We start from the raw sequence: 23,222 nt of genomic DNA, 5'->3' as shown, positions 1-23,222 counted from the left end.
CCTTTCACCTTAGGTGCGATCCAGCCCACCACCTGTTTTTTTTATATTGTCTAAGGTTTCAAATTTTGTGTCTCCTCAGAAATTCTAAACCCTCTTCTCTTTCAGGGGTACAGATGCAATTTGCTTGGGCTGTTTCTTCAAACTGAGACTTTTAGACAGGAATCCTGCAATTGGAGGGTGTCAGGGGGCAGCCACACCTTTTTTATTGGAGGATTAGTGTAGCCTCAACTCTTTGCAGTAACAACCTGCAACAATCCTTGCCAGCAAGGGACACGGGGAGGGTTACTGAGTGCTGCTGGGATTAGTGAAGACTAATTTAGCCTTCAGAAAAAGAAGACTGTCACGTTACAGGAATTTTGGCTTATGTTTTCTTTTCAGGTTTGCCAAAATAGTAGGGCTACAGTAACACATACACACGATCCATCAAATTCTCAGGGCCGTGATCAGGTAAGATCAGAGTTCCTACAATATTGCTCCATTTGTGCCATTTACTTGCCTGAAGCAAGTAAACAAAAATCCAGTTCTGATGAAGAACTACTGAAGGAGGAGTCCTCAGTGCTCCACAGCAGGATGCCCCAGAGGAGCAGGAATACACAAGGGGCTGCAATGTGACCAAAAAACCCCAAACCCCATTGTGCAGGCATGTACATATGCAGAAAACCCCACCCTCCTCATCACTACTTCTGTGAAGAAAATAAATTCCACCTTTCAAACAAGAAAGATTACAAGAGTCTGTGATGAGACAGAACAGGCAAGCTGGTGCACTGGAGACCACTGCCTTTCATCTCTGTCATTCTTTCTGCAAAGGGAGTCAACCTGACAGTACAAAGCAGTCTAAAAATTACACAAAGTAACTTCCAATCCTGGTTTCAGTTACCCATGACAACATCACTTATCTACAACAACGGTTTCATCAGAGTAGCAAATTTAGATTGTGCTTATTTTTCAAACAATTAAAAAAACCAAAAAAAACCCCAAAAAACCAAATTAAGCCAAGAAAAATATTTCTTGGAACTAAGGATTTCCATGCAGTTTTAACTTTCAAGGCTGAGTAGCATAAATCTATTCTTGCAACTTCTTGCAGTAATTCCTAACAGATGTTCACAGTAAGTGGTCTCTAAGATGCTAGTATATATTCTGCATAACAGAGTACTGTAACACCAGGTGGCATAAGCAACCATTTTCAAACCTGAGAAGCAATTATTTATTGGGCAATTCATTTAAGACTCATATGAAATAGAATTTGTATCTTTTACGTTGAACAAATAAATTTACTAAGAGCATTATGCAGCTTTGGTCTTTGCCCTTCATTACTTCTCCTGAATGTCTACTACACTGTAGTATGTAAAAATGAGCCATCAGTTGGTGTTTATTACATTGGAGTTCTTTCTGTTATAGAAATATCATTAGCAGACAATGGAAGACAGACCAAATGATTCTTAAATGTATAACCTTTTTCTTTTGTGGAGGGTTCTGGGGTGTGCAATTTCCATCCATCAAATTGTCGTTATTGACAGTCCTTCCAAAGCCAGGTGCAATTCCATCTTCTGAAGTACAAAAAACAGATGCTTCCATGAACATGCCTCTTGCATCGTCTTGAATCAGGCACTTTGACTCGTTTATTCTGAATCCACCTCCTACCTCCAACTGATGTGAAGGGGTCAAGTCCCTCAAATTAGAATTCATTGAGAAATTTACACCTGTCCTGTCAGGACTTTTTACCCAGGAAGAATAAATTGTGCCCCGTCCACAATGAGCAGTTTCTAATTGGCTGTTTGAATCAGTCCTATCATGTGTGGGGGCTTCCAGGTTTTTATGCAGTGCACTTTGCTCAATTACTTCGAGTCCCAGCTGGAGGTCTGACACAGATTCCATTTCTCCAGTGCACTGCCGTGTGACATCAGTCCTATTCCTTGGACTAGAATATCCAATAGTCTTTATTTCTTGCAGGCCCATTTCTGTCAGGTTGGAATTTCTGAAAGAATTCAGTGCTAGAATTGATGCTCTGTCATAACCCTGCATAAAGAAAAAACATGTAACTATTTTTTCACACTCCATCAAACCTATCTGACATTCTGATATGCCTTTAAGTGGGATTAAAGGCCTTCCAGTATCATGAATTTATCAATTTTTAAGAAACAATTCTACAGCCAGACTCTTAGTTCTACTATTCCCATGTATTACATTAAAGCATTTTCATAAAATGTACATTTAACCAAAGTAAAAATAAACATTAAGAGCCAGGTTTTATTTATGACTGGAAAGGGAAGAGGAAAGGGAAGAGCTTCAAAAGGAGCAAGTCCCAGGCCAGGAAGCTGGAAAGCACTTGCTTCAACATAAAAGCAATTCTCCTCAGTGTCAAAACACCTATTTCAAAGCAGCAGAAAGAAGGAGAAATTTTTCCAAGACACTTCCAAATTTTAAGATGAAGCCCTATGGCAGGACACATGCCCCCTGCAGGCTGGGAATACCCAGGCATGTTCCAACAGCACTTGCTCTTCAACTAATCGACCACCTATGCTGGCTTACTAACCATCTGCTCTGCTCTTTCACTCCAAGCATAACTGGGATCAACAGAAACAATTAAGAAATGCTGGTAACAAGGAGAAATGTTAATCTGAATATAACTACAGCCTGGAAAGCAAAGTGTTCTCTTTCTGTTCCTATTTACAAATTGCAGTAGTTACTCCTTTCCATTACAGGAGGTGATCCTGATCCAAAACATGATTTTTAAGTGATACAGAGAGAAAACAGTTTAAAATAGAAAATATAACAGGTAAAGTGGAAATATAAAGGAGTAAGCAAGTAAAACCTATAAAGAAGTTAGCATTTAAATTGTCAGGAACTTGCAATGATATCAGTTGCAGGTTTTGCAAATTTCCTTACCTCTTGACTGTAAGCTCGCCTTTTTATTTCTGGGGAACTGTCAGGTGAGGAAATATTCTAAATAAACAAGAAGAAATTGCAAGTCAATTAATTTTTTAGCGTAGAGAAATACCTCCTCCCCATTTTGTAGCAGGAGTACAAAATACTGATTTACACCGCAGTGTCTGAACGCTCTAAAATTTATTATCAAACTAACAAATCTCACCTCAAAGTGCATGGTATTTCCATGTACACATGGAGTTACAGGAGTAACTGGTGAATAGATGGGTTTGTAACCATTTCGACAAGCTTCGTCTTCTGTTTTTACCCTGGGAGGAGTAGCAAACAACGATGGCTCGGAGGCAGTGATGTCAGCATGGGTTGGTGTGGCATAGGGAGAAGGAGTAGGTGTGGAGGTTTCTGAGAAAGCAGACTCCAACAGCTGATACAGTCTTCGTTTTTTTAGTGGTGTGGTTAGATCTGTGTGTTAAAATCAGAAAAAAGTTATATGATTTCTAGATATAACAATCACTTACATTTGTTCAAGTACTTTATGTAATGAAATTGTGAATTCCAAATTAAAGAATTCTAAGACCAAAAAATCTCTGAAGGGCAGGCTCGCTGAGAGATGAACTTTTAACAGCCTACAAGCTTCCTGAAAAATAAACTCTTAAACAGCCTACAGACACACCAGTGAGTGAATTCCATGTGCTAGGATGCTGGAAAGAACTGCTTATGTCTCCAGATAAGGCCAAGTCAACTTCTATGCATTTTTAAGACTGTTTAACTAAAAGGTGGTTTTTCTATTATGCCTACAAGATTACACAGCTGTTCCCCCTGTGTGCTACATTGGCCTACTGAGTTTTAAAGGGATTCTAAGTACATAGAAAGCATAGAAAATGAAATTTATAACCTGACCTCTTAATACTAACACCAAAAACATTAGTCTTTTGTTGACTGTAAATGCTAGGATATATAATGGTTTCTTATCTAATGTACATTAAAGGGGGAATAACTCCCAACCACTATGCAACTAAGCATTTCTTTCAAAGAAAGTATCAGGAAAACAGGCAAATACTCCTGGAATTTTCATCAACTCATAAATTTAAAAACACAGTCCTCCACAATCAGCTGCTTCATCATAGCTCTTATGTAGTGTATTTACAAAAGCTTCACACCTGTTAAGGAACAGCTGTCATTCAGTAATAAAGGACTTTTATGTTCACCATTGATGGCTGGACTTCTAGATCTCTCTTGTGATGGTGAATTAAATCTGTCAATCGTTGTTGAGTTTTCTTCTTCCAAAGCCTGCTTCAACCAACGCTGTAAAAAACCAGACATTCCAATTAGCAACTTAAAACTTTAATGATGAACATTTCAGAATGTGTAGCATGACTAGTTTGCCAAACAGCCTTCTGCTGCCTGAATTTATGCTAGTAAATAAAGACTTCTTTTTACTTAATATGGGATAGAAGACCGTAACGAACGGAAGCATTACCTTCTTACAAGAGCCAGTAATGTTTTCCACAGGTTCTTTTTTCCTCCTCTTTTCTGAAAGGAATGGAGAAGTAAAACGGATATAGTGCTTTGGAGTTGAGTACACGTGTGGACTGTACGTGAGACCAGGTAAAGAATTCAGCTGGGTAGCCAGAACTTCAGGGTCCGTGGTTATGCGTAGAGGCCTTTCTGGTAGAGTGTCTGTAGGCTTCCCTGCTTTATCACTCTTTTCACTTAACCATTCGCTAACCAAGTGCTAAATAGAAAGAGAAAAAAAAATAGTGCTTTATGAGTGTGTTTACCAATGGCTTTTTAGAAGTGTTTAGTTCAATTATTCATCTAGTCAACTACTGCACAAACCAGAGACAGTTTGTTTCCAGGCTGCAAGTTTAAGAATATCTTGCAAGAACAAGCTCAGTTGTAGTGAAATCATGGGAACAACAGAAGAAATCAGTACAGATTTGCTTACACACCAGTTTGAGGGAAGGGCGGGGGTGTTTAGTTATTTTCTTTTGTTGTAAACTACACTGAGTTTTTTTTGCATTTAATTCTCACTTAAAATTACAATACAAGTGCCCAGATCAACTGTATTTAGGATGTCAATTTAGTAACAGAATTCTAAAACAAAATTTAACCTTGTGCCTGAGTACCCAGGCTGAGGAGAAATAGTGTAACATTAACAGAGTAAAGTTAAAGAAGCCCCTCATCAGATTTCCATGCTGTCAGGACTGTGCCTCAGTTAACACGCCAGCCAGCTGCCTTCAACACTCTACAACTGTAGTAGTAAATGTAGTGTAATTTAACAAAAAGACACACTGGTCTAAAAGGGCTAGTCTTTCCTAGCTAAAAAAATATGCCAGTAGATTTTAGTTTTTATGAACAGATAAACTAACCTCCTGGATTTTACAGTGATTCAAAATTAAGGACACACAACGTTAAATAATATTAGTATGATATTAAGACTTTAACACAAATTATCGTAACATGTTTTATTTTGTCTTTTAAAAATACATTTTTATTTTATTAATTTTTAAAGCAAAACCTTCTCTTCACTTAGGGTACACTGGATGCAATGCACAGACATTTCACAGATACCTGAAGCCTGAATTTTACTGCACTTTTTTGCTCTTTCAGAGTATTAAACACTTCTTCCTTCTTTTCTGCTATGCAACAGGCAAGAAAGGACAAAGTGTTACCCCTCACAAGAATGTAACAGTGATGTAAATAAGCAGCGTTACCAAATGACTCGGGTACCTTTTGGAAAAAAACAATCTAAATTATGTTTGGGGGTTTAAGATAGAAAACCATCTTAAAATTGTTATTTTTATTTTGACAAGTTTTGACCCATGCCTTCCCCCTGCTTCTCCTCCACTGATTAAAATTTTCAGGACTTCTTGTAAATCACACTACAAAAACTTTTTAATGCATTCTGTGAAGTTTAAAGCAGAAAGCTGTACTGCTTTAGTTGCACTTGCAGATTTAAGATTTCTGAGTGTCTTTCAATATTGTGCCATTTCATACAACTCTTTTGCAATGCAGTCTAATGGAAGGAAATTTAAAAGCAAAGCATTAAAGAGTAAAGAATTTTCTCTCCAGACACGCACATACACATTTTGAGTGTTTTAGAACAGACATCTGAGAAGTACTAGGAGTTAGTGAGTTCCTTGGAGACATTGTTTGCTATCTGAAGCATACAGTGAACAAAGGAAGGAAGGCAACTTTTATTTCCTCGGGTTTTTCTTTAAATTCAGCTTTAATTATATTTTGGTTATGTATATTATTTCAATCCATTTAGAAAGCTCATTTAGAAAACATTTTGTTCCAAAACTGCTCTGAAGATATATTTTGGAAGTGTCTTAAATCCAAACTAACTTCCACCAAATGATGTTACACATATTTTCATCTATTACCAATGAATGAATACACGATGGTGATTTTTCAAGAAATGAGTAAACATTTTAAGAACAACCCATACTTGCAGCTGCACACTGATGAAACAGCCCATAATTTTTTAAAAACTCTGTTAAGGTCTATCTTTTCCCCATCCCTCAAGAGACTTACCTTCTTTGTTTTTGGATACTTTGTAGGGCATTTACTAAGTGCTGGAGCTTCTGTTTCAGTAACCATTTCTGTAACAACAGTTTCTGTTTCAGGCTCAGCTACCAGTGCTGCATTCTCAGTTTCGTTATGCTGCGAAGTTACTTCCACATCAGGAGAGGAGGGCTGGATATCTGAACACATGCTGACAGTCCTGTGCCTCCTGCGCTGCTGTCCAATGTGAGTTCTGCTCCGGGAGAAGCTTTTTCTCTGCTTAGCTCTATTAACTTTGGCTGGGGTGGGCTTGGTGGCAGTTTCTTCTTTTGCCGGTTCCTGGGACAAGACAGAAGTCAAGTAAACAGATCCCATACATGTTTAGAGCTACTTAGCTTCCTCAGGAAAAAAAAAAGAAGTCAGTTCCCTCTTCTTTTACAGAAGAAAATCTCAATCTCATTTTTGTAGTCAGGACTACAATAATTCTCTCCTTCTTGAAGGCAAATGACAGGATTTCCTGTAGTTTCCTCCCAGGCATGTGCTGTATCATCAGCAGTGTTCACACACACCCATCACCAGTCAGATCATGACAGATCTGTGTAAGAACTGACATTGATTCATCCATAAGTTAGAAATCAACTGCTTATATCATGATGTCTTTCAGTCCAATATTCTTTTGGCAATTCATAGTTTACTAGGTGTTTAGCTTTGTCACAAAATGTACTTAAGAGAATTGTCAGGGAAACAACCTGGACTGAGAATCATTAGACGAGTATTTGCAAACTAAGAAGCATCCATTAACAACAGAGTTAAAAACTGTTTATAAAACATTAAGTATCATCTATAAGAACTCAGAAAAAACACAGACTTTACTAACTCATTTCCTTTAAAATAACAGAAAGATTATAATACTATGTGTTCCTGAAAAACCCACTGAAGAAACAAATGGTTCTCCATTGGTTACAGAGCGTGCCTAAGGACAGTCACCTCCTGCAGCTAAAGTCAGCACCGATAAATGCTTCTATCCTGAACTTCAAAGACAGAGTTACACAGCTGGTGTGGGTGTGTGTGTTACATAAATTCATGTAACTGAAATTCTTCATTAAAGAATTCTATATGTATCTTATCTGGAAAAAAAATCAGGAGCTAATAAAATGTAATGTCAAAGAACATTTTGGTTACATATATTTGAGTTCAGAGAAAAAAAATTTCATATATTTTAACATGCGCTCGCCATCCCAACTGATAAAATATGCAATGTTAAAAGCTAGCTTTAAAATAAAGCGCCAGATAACTACCTGAATAAATTCAGCATCATTGAGAATCTGTGCTTCCTTGCACTCTGATTTAACCTCCGTTTTTGCTGTGCTGATTCTTTCCAAAGCCTGTTCTCTTCTTTTTTCTCTTTTTTCTAGTCTGGCAAAAGCCTGCAGGATAGCTTCCATTTTCCGTTCTTCTCTTGTCTGATGGATTTAACAATAATCACGATCAGTTTTAGTCATAATCTTCCATATATATAAATATGCAATTACTCTCGCTCCTATTTTTTGAAGTACTTCTAAACACGTTTAGTGTATGTCTGACATGAAGATCAAGTTCAGCAGAAGCTCAAAGGGATATGTTACAATCACTGCAAATACTAGACTTCTGAAGAAAGGCTTGCATCCATACCAGCTTGACAAACAAAAGAATCCTACTTTGAATTTAAGAACGTGCTTAATTTTTCTTAAATACTTAAAAAAATCAGATTTTAAGATGCTACTTTTATGAACACTGTTCTATCAAAATCTGGTAATTAGGATTTCTGAGACTTGTTATTCAAGTAGGGAATTCAAATAAAATAGGGGAAAATCTTGATTCCCAATGCTAGCCATAAAAATAGCCATTACAAATCACAAGCAATAATAAAGAGCAAATAATGAGATCTAAAACAGGCATTGCAGAAATCATCTAAAGACACTAAAAAATTATATACAATTGAAGATAAAAGCAGATTTTTGTCAGAATGCAGCGATGAACCCACATGAACTGTTCTCAAATAACAAGCCTTGCATTTTAAGGCTAAGTTCATGTAAGGATCTGACTTTGCACATGCTCAGATTGTACAAGCCCACAAAAAGGCAGCAATTAGCATGGGAAGAGCAGGTGTCACTAAGCCTTAATGATGCCTTTTAGGCAGCTACTTGCTTCCTGACTTACCATCTTCCTTTTTCTTTCTGCAATCTGCTCCTCTGATTCCATTTCTACTTCATTGCTGATGGGAGTTTTTTCTTCTATATCATCGATAAAATCGGGCTCCTGCAAGATGGAAATGACTGTTTTACAGAAGTTCTACTCCTCTTGCAAATCAGAGTGAACTGAAAGCTATGCAGAACTAAGAATCCTCAGATCACTACATCAGAAGCAGCCAAACCAACAAATCAGGATAAAAAGTGTTCCATCCCCACCTCATCCCACCAAGCAAAATGTAGTATCAGAATGAAACCTTTGAAACAAAGGAAACTTTTGGACACTAACAATGGTCACTGCTCTAGCCACTTTTTAATCAGTTAAATAGTTAGGAGCTTTATATTACACACCCACAAAAAAAGTATTACTTTTAGTGAAATGGAATGAATGCCAAAGTAGATGTTATCAATTAGACAGAAGTTTTACTCAGCTCTGAAATGTACTCAATTGAAGTCACATTTTCCATCTGAACATTCACTATATAATCTAATGATGGTGTCACATCATATGGAAACACAAAAGCTACCTAACTAACAATGCTTTTCTGTTTTGAAAGAAAAAACAAGCATGAAAGCATAACTTGGAAACTAAAATTAAGTGTTCACTAGTCCTATCTGCAATTTCACTTTTATATAAAAACTAGACAAAGATTTAAAGTTTGTCCTAAAATATGCCTGGTCTCTGTGTTTAGATAAAACTATTAGCTTTTTTCCTGGGGTCATATATATGATGCTACCATAAAGAAAGTGTATGGGAAAATGTAAATGTACTTTTAACAGCTTTATTCTTCCCACAATTCCTACTCTTCAATTTTGAAAAACAATACAAGTTCTCCTGTGGATGTTCTATATAAGCACTGTATATTACATTAAAAGATCAGGAGAAGATTCCATATACCAGCTATCATTTCTTGAAAACATGACACAAAACACAAATCAAAATCAGTTTTTATCAAAAATCACTCTCCAGATAAGAAAATTTAAATACTACCTCTCTGGAGACCATAATCTGCAAGTCACATGCAAGCCTCCTGGACTTCCAGGCATTTTTAAGCTGTTTATCATCTTAGGAAACTTGAGTGTCAGTATGCTTATTTTTACCTTATTTTTTTCAGTACTAAAATGATGTTAAAAGAACTAGGAATTGCTCCCTCCCAGAGTAACTCCCTTTTCTCTGCCCCCAAATCATCATCAAAAAACCATCATATTAAAAAAAAATCCTCACTACCACCCACAAAATGAAGAAATGTAGACACTTACTAAGGTAACAATCTAATATTGTTGAATACTTATCTTTAATAGCTGCTCCACAAAATTAATAATTCGTATCATGGACCCCTCCCAACACTTACTTTCAAACTGACATATTCAAAAAAATACTAATTTAAAATTTACTATCACCGTACATTACCAAGTCGCTTCACCATACTACCTACACATTTAGTTTCAAAACACACTTTCCTCCTGCCAACTGAATTAAACACAGAGCTGCAGAGCTCCATTAAAAATGGAGCTGCAGTCAACACTCAGTATTCTGGGCTGGAGTTCTGTTTCAAGAGCAGGGCTATGTACTGCTATGTTGAAAATACTTCTGAGTAACATGGGCAAACTAACTGAAAGGCACTTCTGGAGGGACTGGGAGCTCCTGAAACCATGATGTGAGGGCCTTCACATTACAGAGTCACAAAGACATTCAAAGGAAAAAGGTCCAACACAGCTTTAATTACAACTGAATATTAAAGGAAACTGAAAATAATACATAAAATTCTAAATAGCTTATCCATCATTCTGACTTTTGATAAATCTCCACACTGCTTTTCAGTGACTAGTTAAAATTCCTTTAATAGCTATATAAAAGGAGAATATCAGTATTTAAAAGCTTTTATTTCTGAGTATTTTTGTGTCAGTACCTGATTATTAGAAATGGACAGCCTGAGGGGAGAGAGCTTCCTCTGTTTATTATCTGCAATTTTCATTTTGGTGGCTGCTCCTTCACAATCCAATGTGATGTTCTGATTTTGAGTCTCCTTTTCTCTTGAAACATCTTTCTCTTTCTTTCCCTTTTTCCTTCTAGTTTCATATCCAGTATTGATGTTTTCTGTAGGCTCGGAACGTCTGAGAACTGGACACTCAGGATTTTCTTTGAGGCAAGCACAATCCACTTTGTATTTACTGCAAGTAATTAAATGCAAGAAGGCATATTTGATTAGGCTGTACAGCAACGAGACCCTTCAATACTAAATCACTGATACTTCACATTAAACACCTGCTATAATGCAAACCAACCACGTTAAAATGCAGGTGACTCAAGTTTTCACCACAATATACAACACTACTGTAACTCAAAAACCTTATCTACTGGTTAATTCTTTAGCTCTGCCACACAGAATTCTTTTAAATTCAAGGTTAGTTTTCTGCTTGAAGGGCAAAAGACATCTAAAACCTGAGTATAATCCTAGATGGAGATATAACCAACACAAAACAAACAGATGCATTTAGTTAGAGAGTTAATTTTATATGCAAAGATGGCAGACACAATTTACAGCACGAGCACACCAAACTCAGAGTCATTCTGCACAATTTTAAGCTCCACTTGAATACACAGGAAATTCAAACAAGTTCCACTGAAACAGGCTGTCTGTTGTTTCAGGTACCAAACACAGCTACTAAGTATTTTTAGAAGGAGTACATCTGTAACTCTAAACAAAGCTCAGTATCTTGAGACAGTCTGAACATGTCCTGATTACCACACGTGCTCTGTGGTCACACACAGTTCAGGTCAAGTAGCAAAGGCATGTCTACACAGCACTGCATCCAAGCTGGTTTAAGAGCAGGCCACAGAAATGCAGTAATAAAAATACTCAACTCTGCCCACACACACAGTGTTCACTGTAAATACAGCGCCTAAGGAGCCTCGTGTCATTAAAACATGCAAGAAAGTAAATGATACAAAACCAAAGCCATTCTGAATTGCAAAGTAACTTACTGAGCATTAGAGGGATTTTAGAACAGCAGTCTCAAATACTTACCAATTTCCATAATCAAAATCAAATGCTATGGTAATCTCTGCTCCCTTTGGAATGTTATGGATGGAGTAAATATAAAGATGAATTGTTCCATCTTCAATTACATGCCTCACCTGTAGTCAAGAGAATGTTAATATATTATCATGAATTACTTTCAAGTTCTCGTATAAAAATTGTAGGGATTGCTCATATTATCAGGAATCTCACAGAAAAGGAGATTCCTAAGTAAGTAAAACCTAGTGTAACTTCCTAAACGTGCTCACCTCCGCATTTGGTGTACACGAACGCCTGATAAATCGAGCTTCATTTCCAAAAGTCCTTGCATCAACACACATTTCTAGCCCATGGAATTTGGAGTAAAACAAAACAAACGGGTACGGCCTGAAAAAAACACAAGAAAACCAGTAATTTCGTAATTTTTGAAGATGCTGAAGAGTGCTTATTCTCCTTATTAGTCAGCTTTGTAATATGATGCTTGGCACAATACATCAAATTTGGAGGTTAATCTAAGACTGACATGTTTATACTTAAGCTTCATGATTTTAGCAGGCACGTTCCCCACATTTATTCTCAGAATACCTCAAGATGGAGTTACAGCCCTGCATCATCTGCACAGGAGCTACAGGGAGGACACTAACAGAGCAAGCACCAGACATGGAAGACACGCAGTTAAAAGTTTTTCAAATTCCTTAAACTTTTTTTTATGGCAGCCCCAAATGAAACTCATACATTTATATGCCACATAGAATAATTTATTTTAAAAATAAGACCACCACATCCCTGCCTAACACCTGCAGCATCACTAGCACCAACCCTTCTGAAGGAAAGGGCCCTCCAAATACTTTATGAAGTCATAAATTTCAGCTTTAAATTCTGCTATTCTAAGTGACAAGGAACCAACCCTTTTATCTTTACTTAGCAAAAGCTGGGTGTTCTATCTCCTCCAAGAGGCCTTCCGCAAAGTCCTGAGTAGGTGTGTTCATGCAGTTAGTGGCAGCATCAAAACCAATCCCCAGGAAGAAGGAAGCAGTCACACACTGCTCAGTAAACTGACTAGAGAACTCTGGTAGTAAAACAGCCCCAAGCTGACCTGTGACCAGTTTCTTTCTCAGCCTCGTGGACTTAAAATCCATTTCTCTCACAAAAGATAAAGCTTTTACCCTTAATACATTCATTATTTTATGATGGCAGAACCTGTCTATTTCCTGGTTTAAGGTTTACAACTACCCAACTGAGCATGCAAGAATTCTATAATCAGGGAGGAACAAAAAAGAGAAAACTAGCTCCTGAACAAATCTGTAAGGGTGTCCAGAAGAGAAGGGGACAGAAAAGGTTCCAGCTTTTTTAATTTGAATCAGACAAAGTAAAATACAAGACACTGCTGGTAACTAAGATCCACTTGTACTTGAAGCAACAGTTTGGCAAACACCATTTTAACAATTACTTTACTGAAACATTAAGAATGAACAAACCTTTTAAAGAAGTATCCATTAGCTTCAAATTGTTCTCTGAGCATGAACTTCCCTCTGTATTCAATAATAAGTGCATCAGGAGGCAAGTCTTTGGCAGCCTTCAAAATTTTCTTGTTTTTTTGCACATAACTCTGTAAAGACATAGATTCGTTTATGAATTTTTACTTTCTACCATTTTTCCATTATTATTAATAGCATATTATATTTTCACAACTATTAAACAATTTTATATGAACTAAAAAAAGCCCCTGCTTTTTGTAATCAAACCTCCAGACAAGCTGTCTTGCTCACCTAGCAATGGTACTAGTTATCAATTTAGACACAAGGAATGCTTTGGCGCTAGCTCTGGACATGGCAGAAAAACACATGTTCATGTTTTTACAATTCAAGTACTGTAGCCTTTAGTGCACTTAATTCTCACCATGACTAGGATGAATTGCTGCATTGTTTTGCACAACACTTTCAAAAAGCTTCAATTCCTTTGAACAAAACAAAACATGCAGACATAAAATGACATTCACAACTCATTAAAGAAAAAAGAACAGGGAAATAACATAATAATTGGAAAAAAAAAAGAATCCTGGCAGAGTTTCCAAATTCATTTTTATATCTTTATGATGGAAGGATGGCTTTAATTAAAAACCAATACATACCCTGGCAATTAGTGAACTCACACCTCTCATAACTGTCATCACCAATGAAAAAGGAAGTAGCCTCTATATGTAGGCAAAAGGCTCTGTAAGTAGGGATATTCCTCTAAGGAGGGTGTCCCATATGCCATGATGGTCTTTGAGAAAAAGAAGCAAAGATGCTTCCATTAATCTGCTACAGTAACTACTCCTCAAGATTTCTGCTACAAAATGCTAAGTTGTTTACATGGCTCTGATTTTAAGCCTGTAAGTAACTGGTAAGTTACTGATAAATAAGGCTAGAAAAAAAGCACTGCACAATTTCTTCATAAATTAGAAATTACAGGATCATGAGTCAAAAAAGAATCAGTATCAGAAATACCACCCATGAACATCCAGAACACTTACCACACCTTAAGAACAACATAGACAATGAATATCTTGATAAACATAGTAGGGGAAAAAAAAAATCAGTTCCAATGGTTCTTTCTACTCTAATCACTCCAGGCATCCCTCAGAGAGAAACAGCAGCAAAGCTGACTAAAGCTGACCGCGTGTCAAGAGACAGTCTAAGGGCAATCCAATGTTCAGGCTGAAACTAACACCTTAGCTACTTTTTAGGATAAATGATATGCAAATGTAAACATAACTGGGGTGGTACAGAATGTATAAAAATCTGAAAAATATATTAAAATTCTGATGCTCAAATCTGGTGAGACAAGGAACAGAAAGTGAATGTGAAGTCCCTTTTTTGTGTTTTTTTCTTGTGGCTTTTTTTTGTTTTGGTTGGTTGGGGTTTTTTTAAGGCATCTAATATCATGGCACAAGCACAGCATGCAGTAACACACCAAGGTACAGCTCATTACCTCTACTGGAGGTTTGAAAATCAGATTGCTGGTGCTGACTTCTTTTTTGTCATTTCCATTGCCTAATCTGAGAGCTATTTTTTGTGCCTCTCTCTGGACACCTTCACTGTATTGGTTATTATTTGCTTCTTCATAACGATCCATCCATGCCTTGATTTTAGTTTCCCATCCGAAGTTCGAACTGTCAGTAGGATCAATCTCTGGAGCTGAGCCCTAAAAATTGAAGTAAATGACCAGATATTAGAAGGCAAGATATTAAAATAAAAAGAAAAATTCTATAACAAGACACAAAATGATGGGCAAAGGTATGCTACTGATTTACAGATTGGGTTTCTTTAGCAAGTCTAGTATAAAACTTTGTATTACTTAAGAACATTGAGTTAGGTTCAGTCCCATTACATTTGTCCTTTCAAGAATTTTATTATTTAGTAAGTATCACCCAAGTTCAGGAATGCTCTCCCTCCTCAACAGCGATTCCTGCTCTTAGTGGGATGAGAATGGAGAGTGACATTGTTTCCTCCCACAACTGCACTGCATCACAAATCTAAGTGCAGGAGTTGGAGGGTCACCTCTCCCTGCCCACTCAACTTTTGTGAACATATGCAAATACAGAGAACTCCAGCTTTTATCCTGTAATACACAGACTTGGTATTCCCCTTTCAACTTAAAGATCATGCTGTATCTTTTCTTCTGCTGCTTAACTTACTAAACTTTATAATCATACACCTGCTACATTAAGGTTTTGACTCTAATGTTACAGGCTTTGCACATAAAATTTTTCTCTCCTCATCTGCTCCTCACTATACACTTTCCTTCTGCAGTGCTTCAGATCCTTTCACTTTTAAATAAAGTGCCATTGTACCTCCAGACCTCACAAGCAGCAGCCAGGCTGCAGCCAACCAAAGCTCCTTACGGACAGCAGCAGCCAGCCAACGCTCCCTTTTCTATCCACCTGAGCAGAGACACTATTAAACATTAATAAAACACAAGTAGTTCAGCAATTCAATTTACCTGGTTACATTTCTTTTGTGCATGAAGAACACCATACACACAAACAGCATTTCAAAGGTGTGATGCTAAGACAACCATGAAAAAACAATGGAACCTTACGAGCACCATATCAAAAAAACCCCCACAAAATTAAGAGATTTTTCTTCCCCAATTCCATCTTCACTGTTCCCAAGGCACATCTTACACATTTGAAGCATAAATTACATCCCACTTGTTTTTATATATTCTAAGCATGAATGAACTATGGAAATACCTAGTTCTCACACCATGCACATTTTTATGTCACAGAAAATTTAAAGACTGTGGTAACATTTAAATCTTACAAAGCAGACATCCCAATACAATTCCCTCAGACTATGCCAGTACCAATGAGTAAAATCCCACCAGATACACGGGAGTCCCACCAGGTGTAGATGGAGGTTTGACACAGCAGAACCACTAACTCAGCTTTCAAATTCAATACAGCTATTTCATTATTTTGCTGCTAAACAGTTATGAAAAGCTGGAGCCACTAAACTCAAATGAGGTGTTCACTCAATTTTACTCCCTTGCACAGCACACATGAGCCCCAATTAATCCACTGGCTCTTGAAATAAAAATTTGCACTAATTATTTCAGTTAATTTTGCAGGACAAAGATGTAGTGCTCATACCTTAATTCAGAATCACTGTGATGCATACGTAATATATTAGTTACCAAGAAGAGAATATTGTAGCTCTTAGTGTATAGCCCCAATTACACTCTTGATGCTTATTATTTAAGTAACGTACAGTTAAGGTCTGAAACAAAACCCAAACAAAATCACATTACCTTTACTCTTGAAGATTTCCTGGATCCTTCTCGAAATGCCTGGAATAAAATTAAGATATTCATATTCACTGGAGGAAATACAAAAATCTCTTAAGAAACTGAAAACCTATTAATGAACAAATTTTCAATTAAACATGAAAGATGAAAACAACAGAACAAACTATGCTGAAATCTCAAGAAGGCCAGAGGTTATGTCCCACAAAACGTATTTTAAAAACCATTCAGCATTCCTATGTAAGAGCACAGCAGTCGAGGTACATCTATCTTTCTCTCACATTACAACTTGATTCTTCAGCATTTCAGAATCCAAGCCAAAATATCAGAGGTAACAGAAGAGTACACAGTAATAGATTTGTATTGAGAATTATTCGATCAAAAGGAAACATTTTACTAAATATTTTCAAAAAGACATCAATAACTTATTCTGACTTTGATGTTTCAAAGAACAAAATTCTCATCCAAGCCAAGGAAATTAACTACGAAAACCACTTGTTTAGGAAGTTCCATATACTTTACTTCTTCACAAATGTTTTGTCTTCACATATTATACTGCTTATACATCTGTTGCTAAACAGCATAAAGTCAGTATTTTTTTACTCTAATTAGTTTAGCAGCTAGCTTTCTAACAGCATACTTCCACACAATTTCTACTCTAATAAACTGAGTCGCATCAGGACAACTGATGGCAAACATTTCTGTACTTAAACCCACCACAAATGAAGATGTGCAAGGAATTCTTCTTCGGGTAACCCAAATCTTGTTCTGCACCACCTCTAACTATTTCAAATGGTCCAGTAAATGCAATTCTTGTGGGGAGATTCTGCCTCAATTATAAAACTGAACATGCCCAGGCAGGAGATATAAACTTGAAATAAGGAGGAGTCATGGGGGTCAGGCACCCAGGAAGAGTATAATTTACTGCAGAGTAATACATTTCAAGCTAAAGCCAGGTAGTAAAATAGCCTGATTTAATGGTAAGAAATGTCACATAGCTATAGTTTATAACACAAAGTAGTAAGAGAAATTACATTCACTTACTTTTTTACATTTTGCTATGTTCTGTTCTTTCTCTCCACTTTTTTTCCTCTTCTTATCATTGACTTTTGTAACTCTTGTAGCAGTTAAAGTAATGGTCGTTGGTGTGTGTTGATAAGCCGTATACAGTTCCACAGGAACCTCATCTCCACTCTCTGTTGCACTGGTGTCCCCATCTTTAAAACAAAGAACACTGTAAATAATCAAGTACTGCAGAAAGAACACTCACTAGTTACACTACATCTGTCTCCAAAACACAGAAATTCATAATGACAAATGCTCCAAGCACTCATATGCAAAATTCACCAACAGTTGCAACAGCATGAAAATGAAGGACCAATGGGAAACTGGTAATTAAGACAGGTTTGTAATGCAGGGTAAGAAAAAGGTACCAGATTAAATTCCATTCTTGGAATGAAATTAATGACCATATTCCATTTTCAGCAAAATTAGAACCAGAACAAAAAAGGTAAAAAAATCTGTTAACGCATTCACTTATATAGAACTTTTACTTGTAACACGGCATTTGGATTCTCTCAGATGACTGTATTCTAGAAGGGATTAAAATTAATGACTGACCAACATTTCTTGTGAAGCTCTATTAAATAATCACATGTAAGTCATAATCAACTATTTCAGCTGCAATTTGCACTGTCAAGTGCCTTTTTCAGGGTTAACATGTCAATTTAGCCAAAAGCCTTTTGTACTCAAAATCCCTTAACAGTAACATTCTGCTGCTCAGGAAGAGAAAAGAGACGATCGGACACAAACTGACAGATACTTTGTGCTGTGCTCTCACAGACCTAAAGGCCAAAGCCTGAAATCTAGCATACATCAGCATTTATGTCAGACAAACACATATCCTGACCTGAAACAGGATTACCCTAGTTCTGTCAAGATGAAAGGCTGTGAAGGATGGGGAGGATTGGAAGAGAGATGATGCACACAGATAAGAGACCTTTGTTTGCATGTGCTCAGTACAGACTTCTCAGATTTTAGCAGCTTTTCCAAATATTCTGCATTCAGTAAATACACTTCACACTAAGCAAAACTTTCTCATACGGCACAGAAGCAGGCTTTACAAATACTTAATACAAGAGCAGAGAAAACGTACCCTCTGCTCTCAGAAGGATGTTGCTTTAATCAGTGCACTCAGCAGCTCTAATTCTCAAAACCCTCTTTACTAAATAAAGAACTCCAGCTACTGGTTACTCTGGATTTTTCCTGCTCACAACATTCCTTAACAGGATTCTTCTGTGCATCGCAAACAATCCCATTTTACCATCTGGGTTGTTCTTCTGAACACCTTATCAGGCACATAATTATACTTCATAAGCTAGGAACTGATAATGTTTTCTGAATTTGTTAACATCTCTGCTGAGAATATTTTCTAAATGAGCATAAAAAGCACAAGGAAAGAAGAAATGTCTAATCAAAGAAGAATAAACAGCAGAATAACCAATGCCTGAGAAATAGAAACTTCAAATTGTCAGTGTCTGCAATCCTTACACTAGTACCTACAGAATCATGACATCACAACCACACACCTCTCCCCCTTGCCCCAAACCCCACAAAACACTGTCTTCCTTAAGGAAGCAACATTTCAGTATTGCTGTCTACACTGTGCTCTAACTTACTGTAAAGAATAATTACCACAGCTGAACATATAATTACACAGAGTTGTTTTGAGACACTCCTTTCTAACCTACATAACCTGCTTTCACTTTGAAGAGCCTTGGTAAAGCACACTTAGGGGAGATCTTGAGTTTGCATGTCAGAACCAAAGACACAAACACTCCAAATTTCACAAGTTCTGGGCCCAGATTCATTTACCCATAAGCAGCAAGTGAGTTTGACAGTGTCAATTCGAAGACCAAACAGCTTGAAGCAACATTCTTAAGTTATACATCTAGATATTTTATCTTAAAAAAAAAAAAAGGCAACAACCAAAAAACCCAAAACAAACCACCCAGTGAAACCCAAAACATCCAGTATACAACTGAGAGAGTGCTGGCTTAACAAAGGTGCTCAGTTCACTGAACCACAGCCGGTAATCAGTAATCCACTGCACATTAAGCTGCACCAGAACTGGACTTTAATGCCAGAAAAACAAAATCAACACCATCTCATACAACCACAGGACCCAGAACAATGGACTAAAAACATTACCAGAAGAAAGGATGATGTGATTACACAGAAAAGCTTACAATTTTCTGTCATGTGAAATGCTCAATTAAAAGCTCTTTTCTTGAAGCAAGCCAACTGATCTACTACCTTCTCCCCACTGTTAACCTTTGGATGAAACACAGCTAAGCCAGCAACTCTTTAGAAATCTTTACAACAAAATAATTTTACTCTAAAGAATTTTCATACTTAAGTGAAAAGCCCTATATATAGAGTCTTAATTCATCAAAGAGCATCCAAATTATGCAGTCTTACCTTTTAGCAAACACCTGTAAATTATTAATAATTAAGTTAAAAGTAACTTTCTGTTTCTGTTGAGTATCTAAAACATTGAAAAGATCCCTTCAAATTGATGCCACTTTTGCCTTTCCTACTCGAAATCATCTGTGAAATTGCCCATTTTACTAATGTCTCACACGTGTCTCAGTTTACATCCAAAATCACTAAGTCCAACCGAACTGTATAGCAGTTAACATAAAATAAACTCACCCAAGCTAAATGGAAATTAAGAGGTATAAGCATAGACATTCAAGTTATGTATTATAAATCACAGTAATCAATACTGCACTTTGATCACATTTTAGATTAAAGAGAATCAGAATTTGCCTTTCTTTTAAACTGTTTTGATACTTTTGCTTTACTATTTAGTATTTCCTTTCCTACTGAATTCATGTAACAGATTTAGAACACTGATCATCAAGACTGAGGTGGGTTAAACACTAAATTCAAAGGTAAGATCTCATCAGCTCCTCCTAAGATTTTTAATCTCTCTTAAGTTTACAGTAAATGATCAGATAGTGTGCCTGCAAATCCCAAGAGATTATTTAAATAGCTCAGATCATCAACTTCCCCTATTCATTATGACAATTCAAGTCCAACCTCACAGTATTATCAGACCAGTCAATGAACTTACTAACTCCAAATGAGTTATAAATCTACTTGTTCTACTATTTCAATAGAATCAACAAAAATAATTTTAAATTCCAAAAATTTTTAAATTTAAATTTGGTTTACCTAGTAGGTCAACCAAAACTGTACAAAATAAGCTTGATTTTGTTAAAATGAAAACAGACAAAACAAAAAAATGACAGTGGTTTTGTAAGTAGGTCATTAATGCCTTTAAAGGACTTTAGGCAACTTAGTACCAGACAACACCAAGTGTCAAGTGCACCAAGAAGCACAGTTGTGCCACACACCCCTCAGACTTTCTGAAGCCAGATGAAGTGGGCAGCAGGACCATGTTTACATGGTAATTTTAACAGAAATCCTAAAATACACACACACACTCCACTACTTCAGAGACATGCTCTGGAAGTAAAACATGTTACATTTAGGAGGATGTCATCCTCCCAGGTTATTACTGTTGTAATAGAGCTTGTAAGTACCAGCTGTCAACCAAGAATTCTATAACACGCTTTGGTAATGGCCAGACAGAACTCCTAACAAGTTAGGCCAGATGAGTTTTGAAATCCCATGAACAAGTTCAAGAACTACTTGCATAAAATAGTCAGACTGAAATGGGTACTTGCACTACATCACCTTGGCTATCAAAGGCAAAAACCCCTCAAAACATCATTATTACCTATGTCGTATTAACTTGGTTTAACAACTTTTCCCATAGTCCAAAATAATCCCAGAGCCATATCAAAACACCCAATCTACATACAACATGTAAGAATTAGGATTTCCTCCTGAAACTTTTTTCCAGAATGAAAGTAGACTTAGAAAACCTCTCTCATTCCAAAAGAAACTTAAAACTTTTCGACCTTATTTTCAGCACCTTAGTCAAAGGAGTTATAGTTATTATAAAAGCAACATTGCTTATTAAGAAACTTGAACACTGTTGAACAGATTGAATTACTCCATACTGCTATAAAAAACCCAACAGTGCTGAAAACCATTAATAAAACAGGTGGAGCTACAACAATTCTGATACTATGTTATCTTGGTAACAATACAGTCAAGTAAAAGGCACTGATTTACTGAACCTTATATGCTGAAGGCTCTCAAAACTGTGGCAACCATGTATCTGCTTGGAAGTCTGTATATGTAATTTATACTTATTTTATCACCTTTACTAAGAAAACAGCTTTAAATTTTACTCACCTGACATATTTTCCCGTTTCCTTCGTTGCAACAGCACTGCTCTTTCTTTATCTAAACTCCTGAAATTAGAAAATAAATCAGTGCATTTAAGTATTAAAACAGACCTCTAGCATTTCCCATTGACTATTACAGAATAAACAGTAAAGTAACTAAATGTTCAGATACTTAGAAAGATATCAGTTGTGCACTGTTCCATGCCGTTTTAGAGTTCAAATCAAGCAAACTACTCACCTGGGTTGGCAACGTTCACACAGATATATGTCAGGAATATGCTGTCTGTCAATCCCCATGCAGTCAATGTGCTGCCAGACACTATGAAAACACCAAAACAAAACCTCAACTTTAAAATACAATTTTTAAAATTGTGTGCACAATACAGAAAGTAAACTGCTCTTTTTTTTCATTGTCATCTTTACTCAGATTCAATACTGCCTAAAACTACATCTCAATCACTATCTTTGCCACCACTCTGCTAGCTGACTCATTTTCTCTCTTGGATATTTTTCTCCAACATCAGAAATAAAATGGTAAATTATCACAACAGAGAACAAGATAGAGACAAATACCCTCAGCAACAAGACTTACGTTTTACACAGCAACAAGTGGTCTGGTTTTAAACAAAAGGATTCAAATCCCTTTTAGAAATGGGTACACAAAATATTTCTATATAGAGGAATATACACTAAGATACAGTTTGATTTCCTAATGTATTTTAAGAGAAAAAAATACACATTTTTATACACTCTGTTATAAACTGGTAGTACTGTTGCACAGCATAAAAGAGCTTTAACTTCTTCCCAGAGTCAGGGAAGAGACTGCTTGCTAAACTGAAGGCTAACCTAAAACACTAGTTTACACTCAGCCCCATGTTGCAAGAAGGATGAGAGACACAAAAATAGTTAATCTTCCCACTTGTAACGAGTTGTCGTAAGTTCACAACTCCACACAGACAATCTCTTCTTCAAAGGAAAAAGACTATTCCTAACTAGTTACTGCCTACTACTCCACTGCTGAAAGAACATCTTAATACATTTCAAAATAATGAGCAAGATTATCAGAATTAAGGACCATCAGAAATTACTAACAAGCTTGTTACACAAGCAGGTGGAAGAATGGAGCTCAAATTAATATTTTAACTAGCTACAACTAGTATTTTATAAATACACAAAGTTCTAACAAATCCAGCAGCATTCATTAACCAAATATAAAAATACAGGCTAAAATTGAGTAGAAACACAATATTTGTTTTCTCCTGCTAAGCATATCAGCCCTAAAAATTTCTAATCCTATTTTTCCAATTCCAAATATTCAACAGCAGTCTCTTATTACACTACGATCAAGTAGGTGCTTAAGCATAAACTCAGAAGCTTAAATATTTAACTTCAGCTTCTCCACTAAGAATCTAGGTTAGTCTTTTCATACTTATTAACTGAATCCTTTGAAAAATGAGGAGTAATCAGAA

At 36.5% G+C, this 23,222-nt stretch overlaps 1 protein-coding gene across 6 annotated transcripts in view; it reads right to left on the bottom strand.

Annotated features, from left to right (window-relative positions):
- The window catches only part of KMT2E (lysine methyltransferase 2E (inactive)), a 55,144-nt gene that overhangs the window by 7,118 nt on the left and 24,804 nt on the right, over positions 1-23,222 (bottom strand). For 5 of the 6 annotated variants that reach the window (XM_038155323.1, XM_038155322.1, XM_038155321.1 and 2 more), the window contains 17 exons: positions 21,992-22,072; positions 21,761-21,819; positions 17,474-17,646; positions 16,436-16,474; positions 14,615-14,827; positions 13,120-13,250; positions 11,911-12,028; positions 11,651-11,760; positions 10,532-10,793; positions 8,593-8,691; positions 7,692-7,856; positions 6,424-6,732; positions 4,364-4,618; positions 4,044-4,188; positions 3,092-3,345; positions 2,887-2,943; positions 1,453-2,016 (listed from right to left, as the gene is read on the bottom strand). In XM_038155323.1, coding sequence (XP_038011251.1) covers positions 1,453-2,016; positions 2,887-2,943; positions 3,092-3,345; positions 4,044-4,188; positions 4,364-4,618; positions 6,424-6,732; positions 7,692-7,856; positions 8,593-8,691; positions 10,532-10,793; positions 11,651-11,760; positions 11,911-12,028; positions 13,120-13,250; positions 14,615-14,827; positions 16,436-16,474; positions 17,474-17,646; positions 21,761-21,819; positions 21,992-22,072 — 3,034 coding nt within the window. Of the gene's footprint in view, positions 1-1,452; positions 2,017-2,886; positions 2,944-3,091; positions 3,346-4,043; positions 4,189-4,363; positions 4,619-6,423; positions 6,733-7,691; positions 7,857-8,592; positions 8,692-10,531; positions 10,794-11,650; positions 11,761-11,910; positions 12,029-13,119; positions 13,251-14,614; positions 14,828-16,435; positions 16,475-17,469; positions 17,647-21,760; positions 21,820-21,991; positions 22,073-23,222 lie in introns of those variants that run through there. The other variant, XM_038155325.1, reaches the window with a different exon arrangement.

This window comes from Motacilla alba, chromosome 1A (genome assembly GCF_015832195.1).
Source record: "Motacilla alba alba isolate MOTALB_02 chromosome 1A, Motacilla_alba_V1.0_pri, whole genome shotgun sequence".
Lineage (NCBI taxonomy): Eukaryota > Metazoa > Chordata > Aves > Passeriformes > Motacillidae > Motacilla > Motacilla alba.
This window is presented reverse-complemented; position numbering and strand designations above follow the sequence as displayed.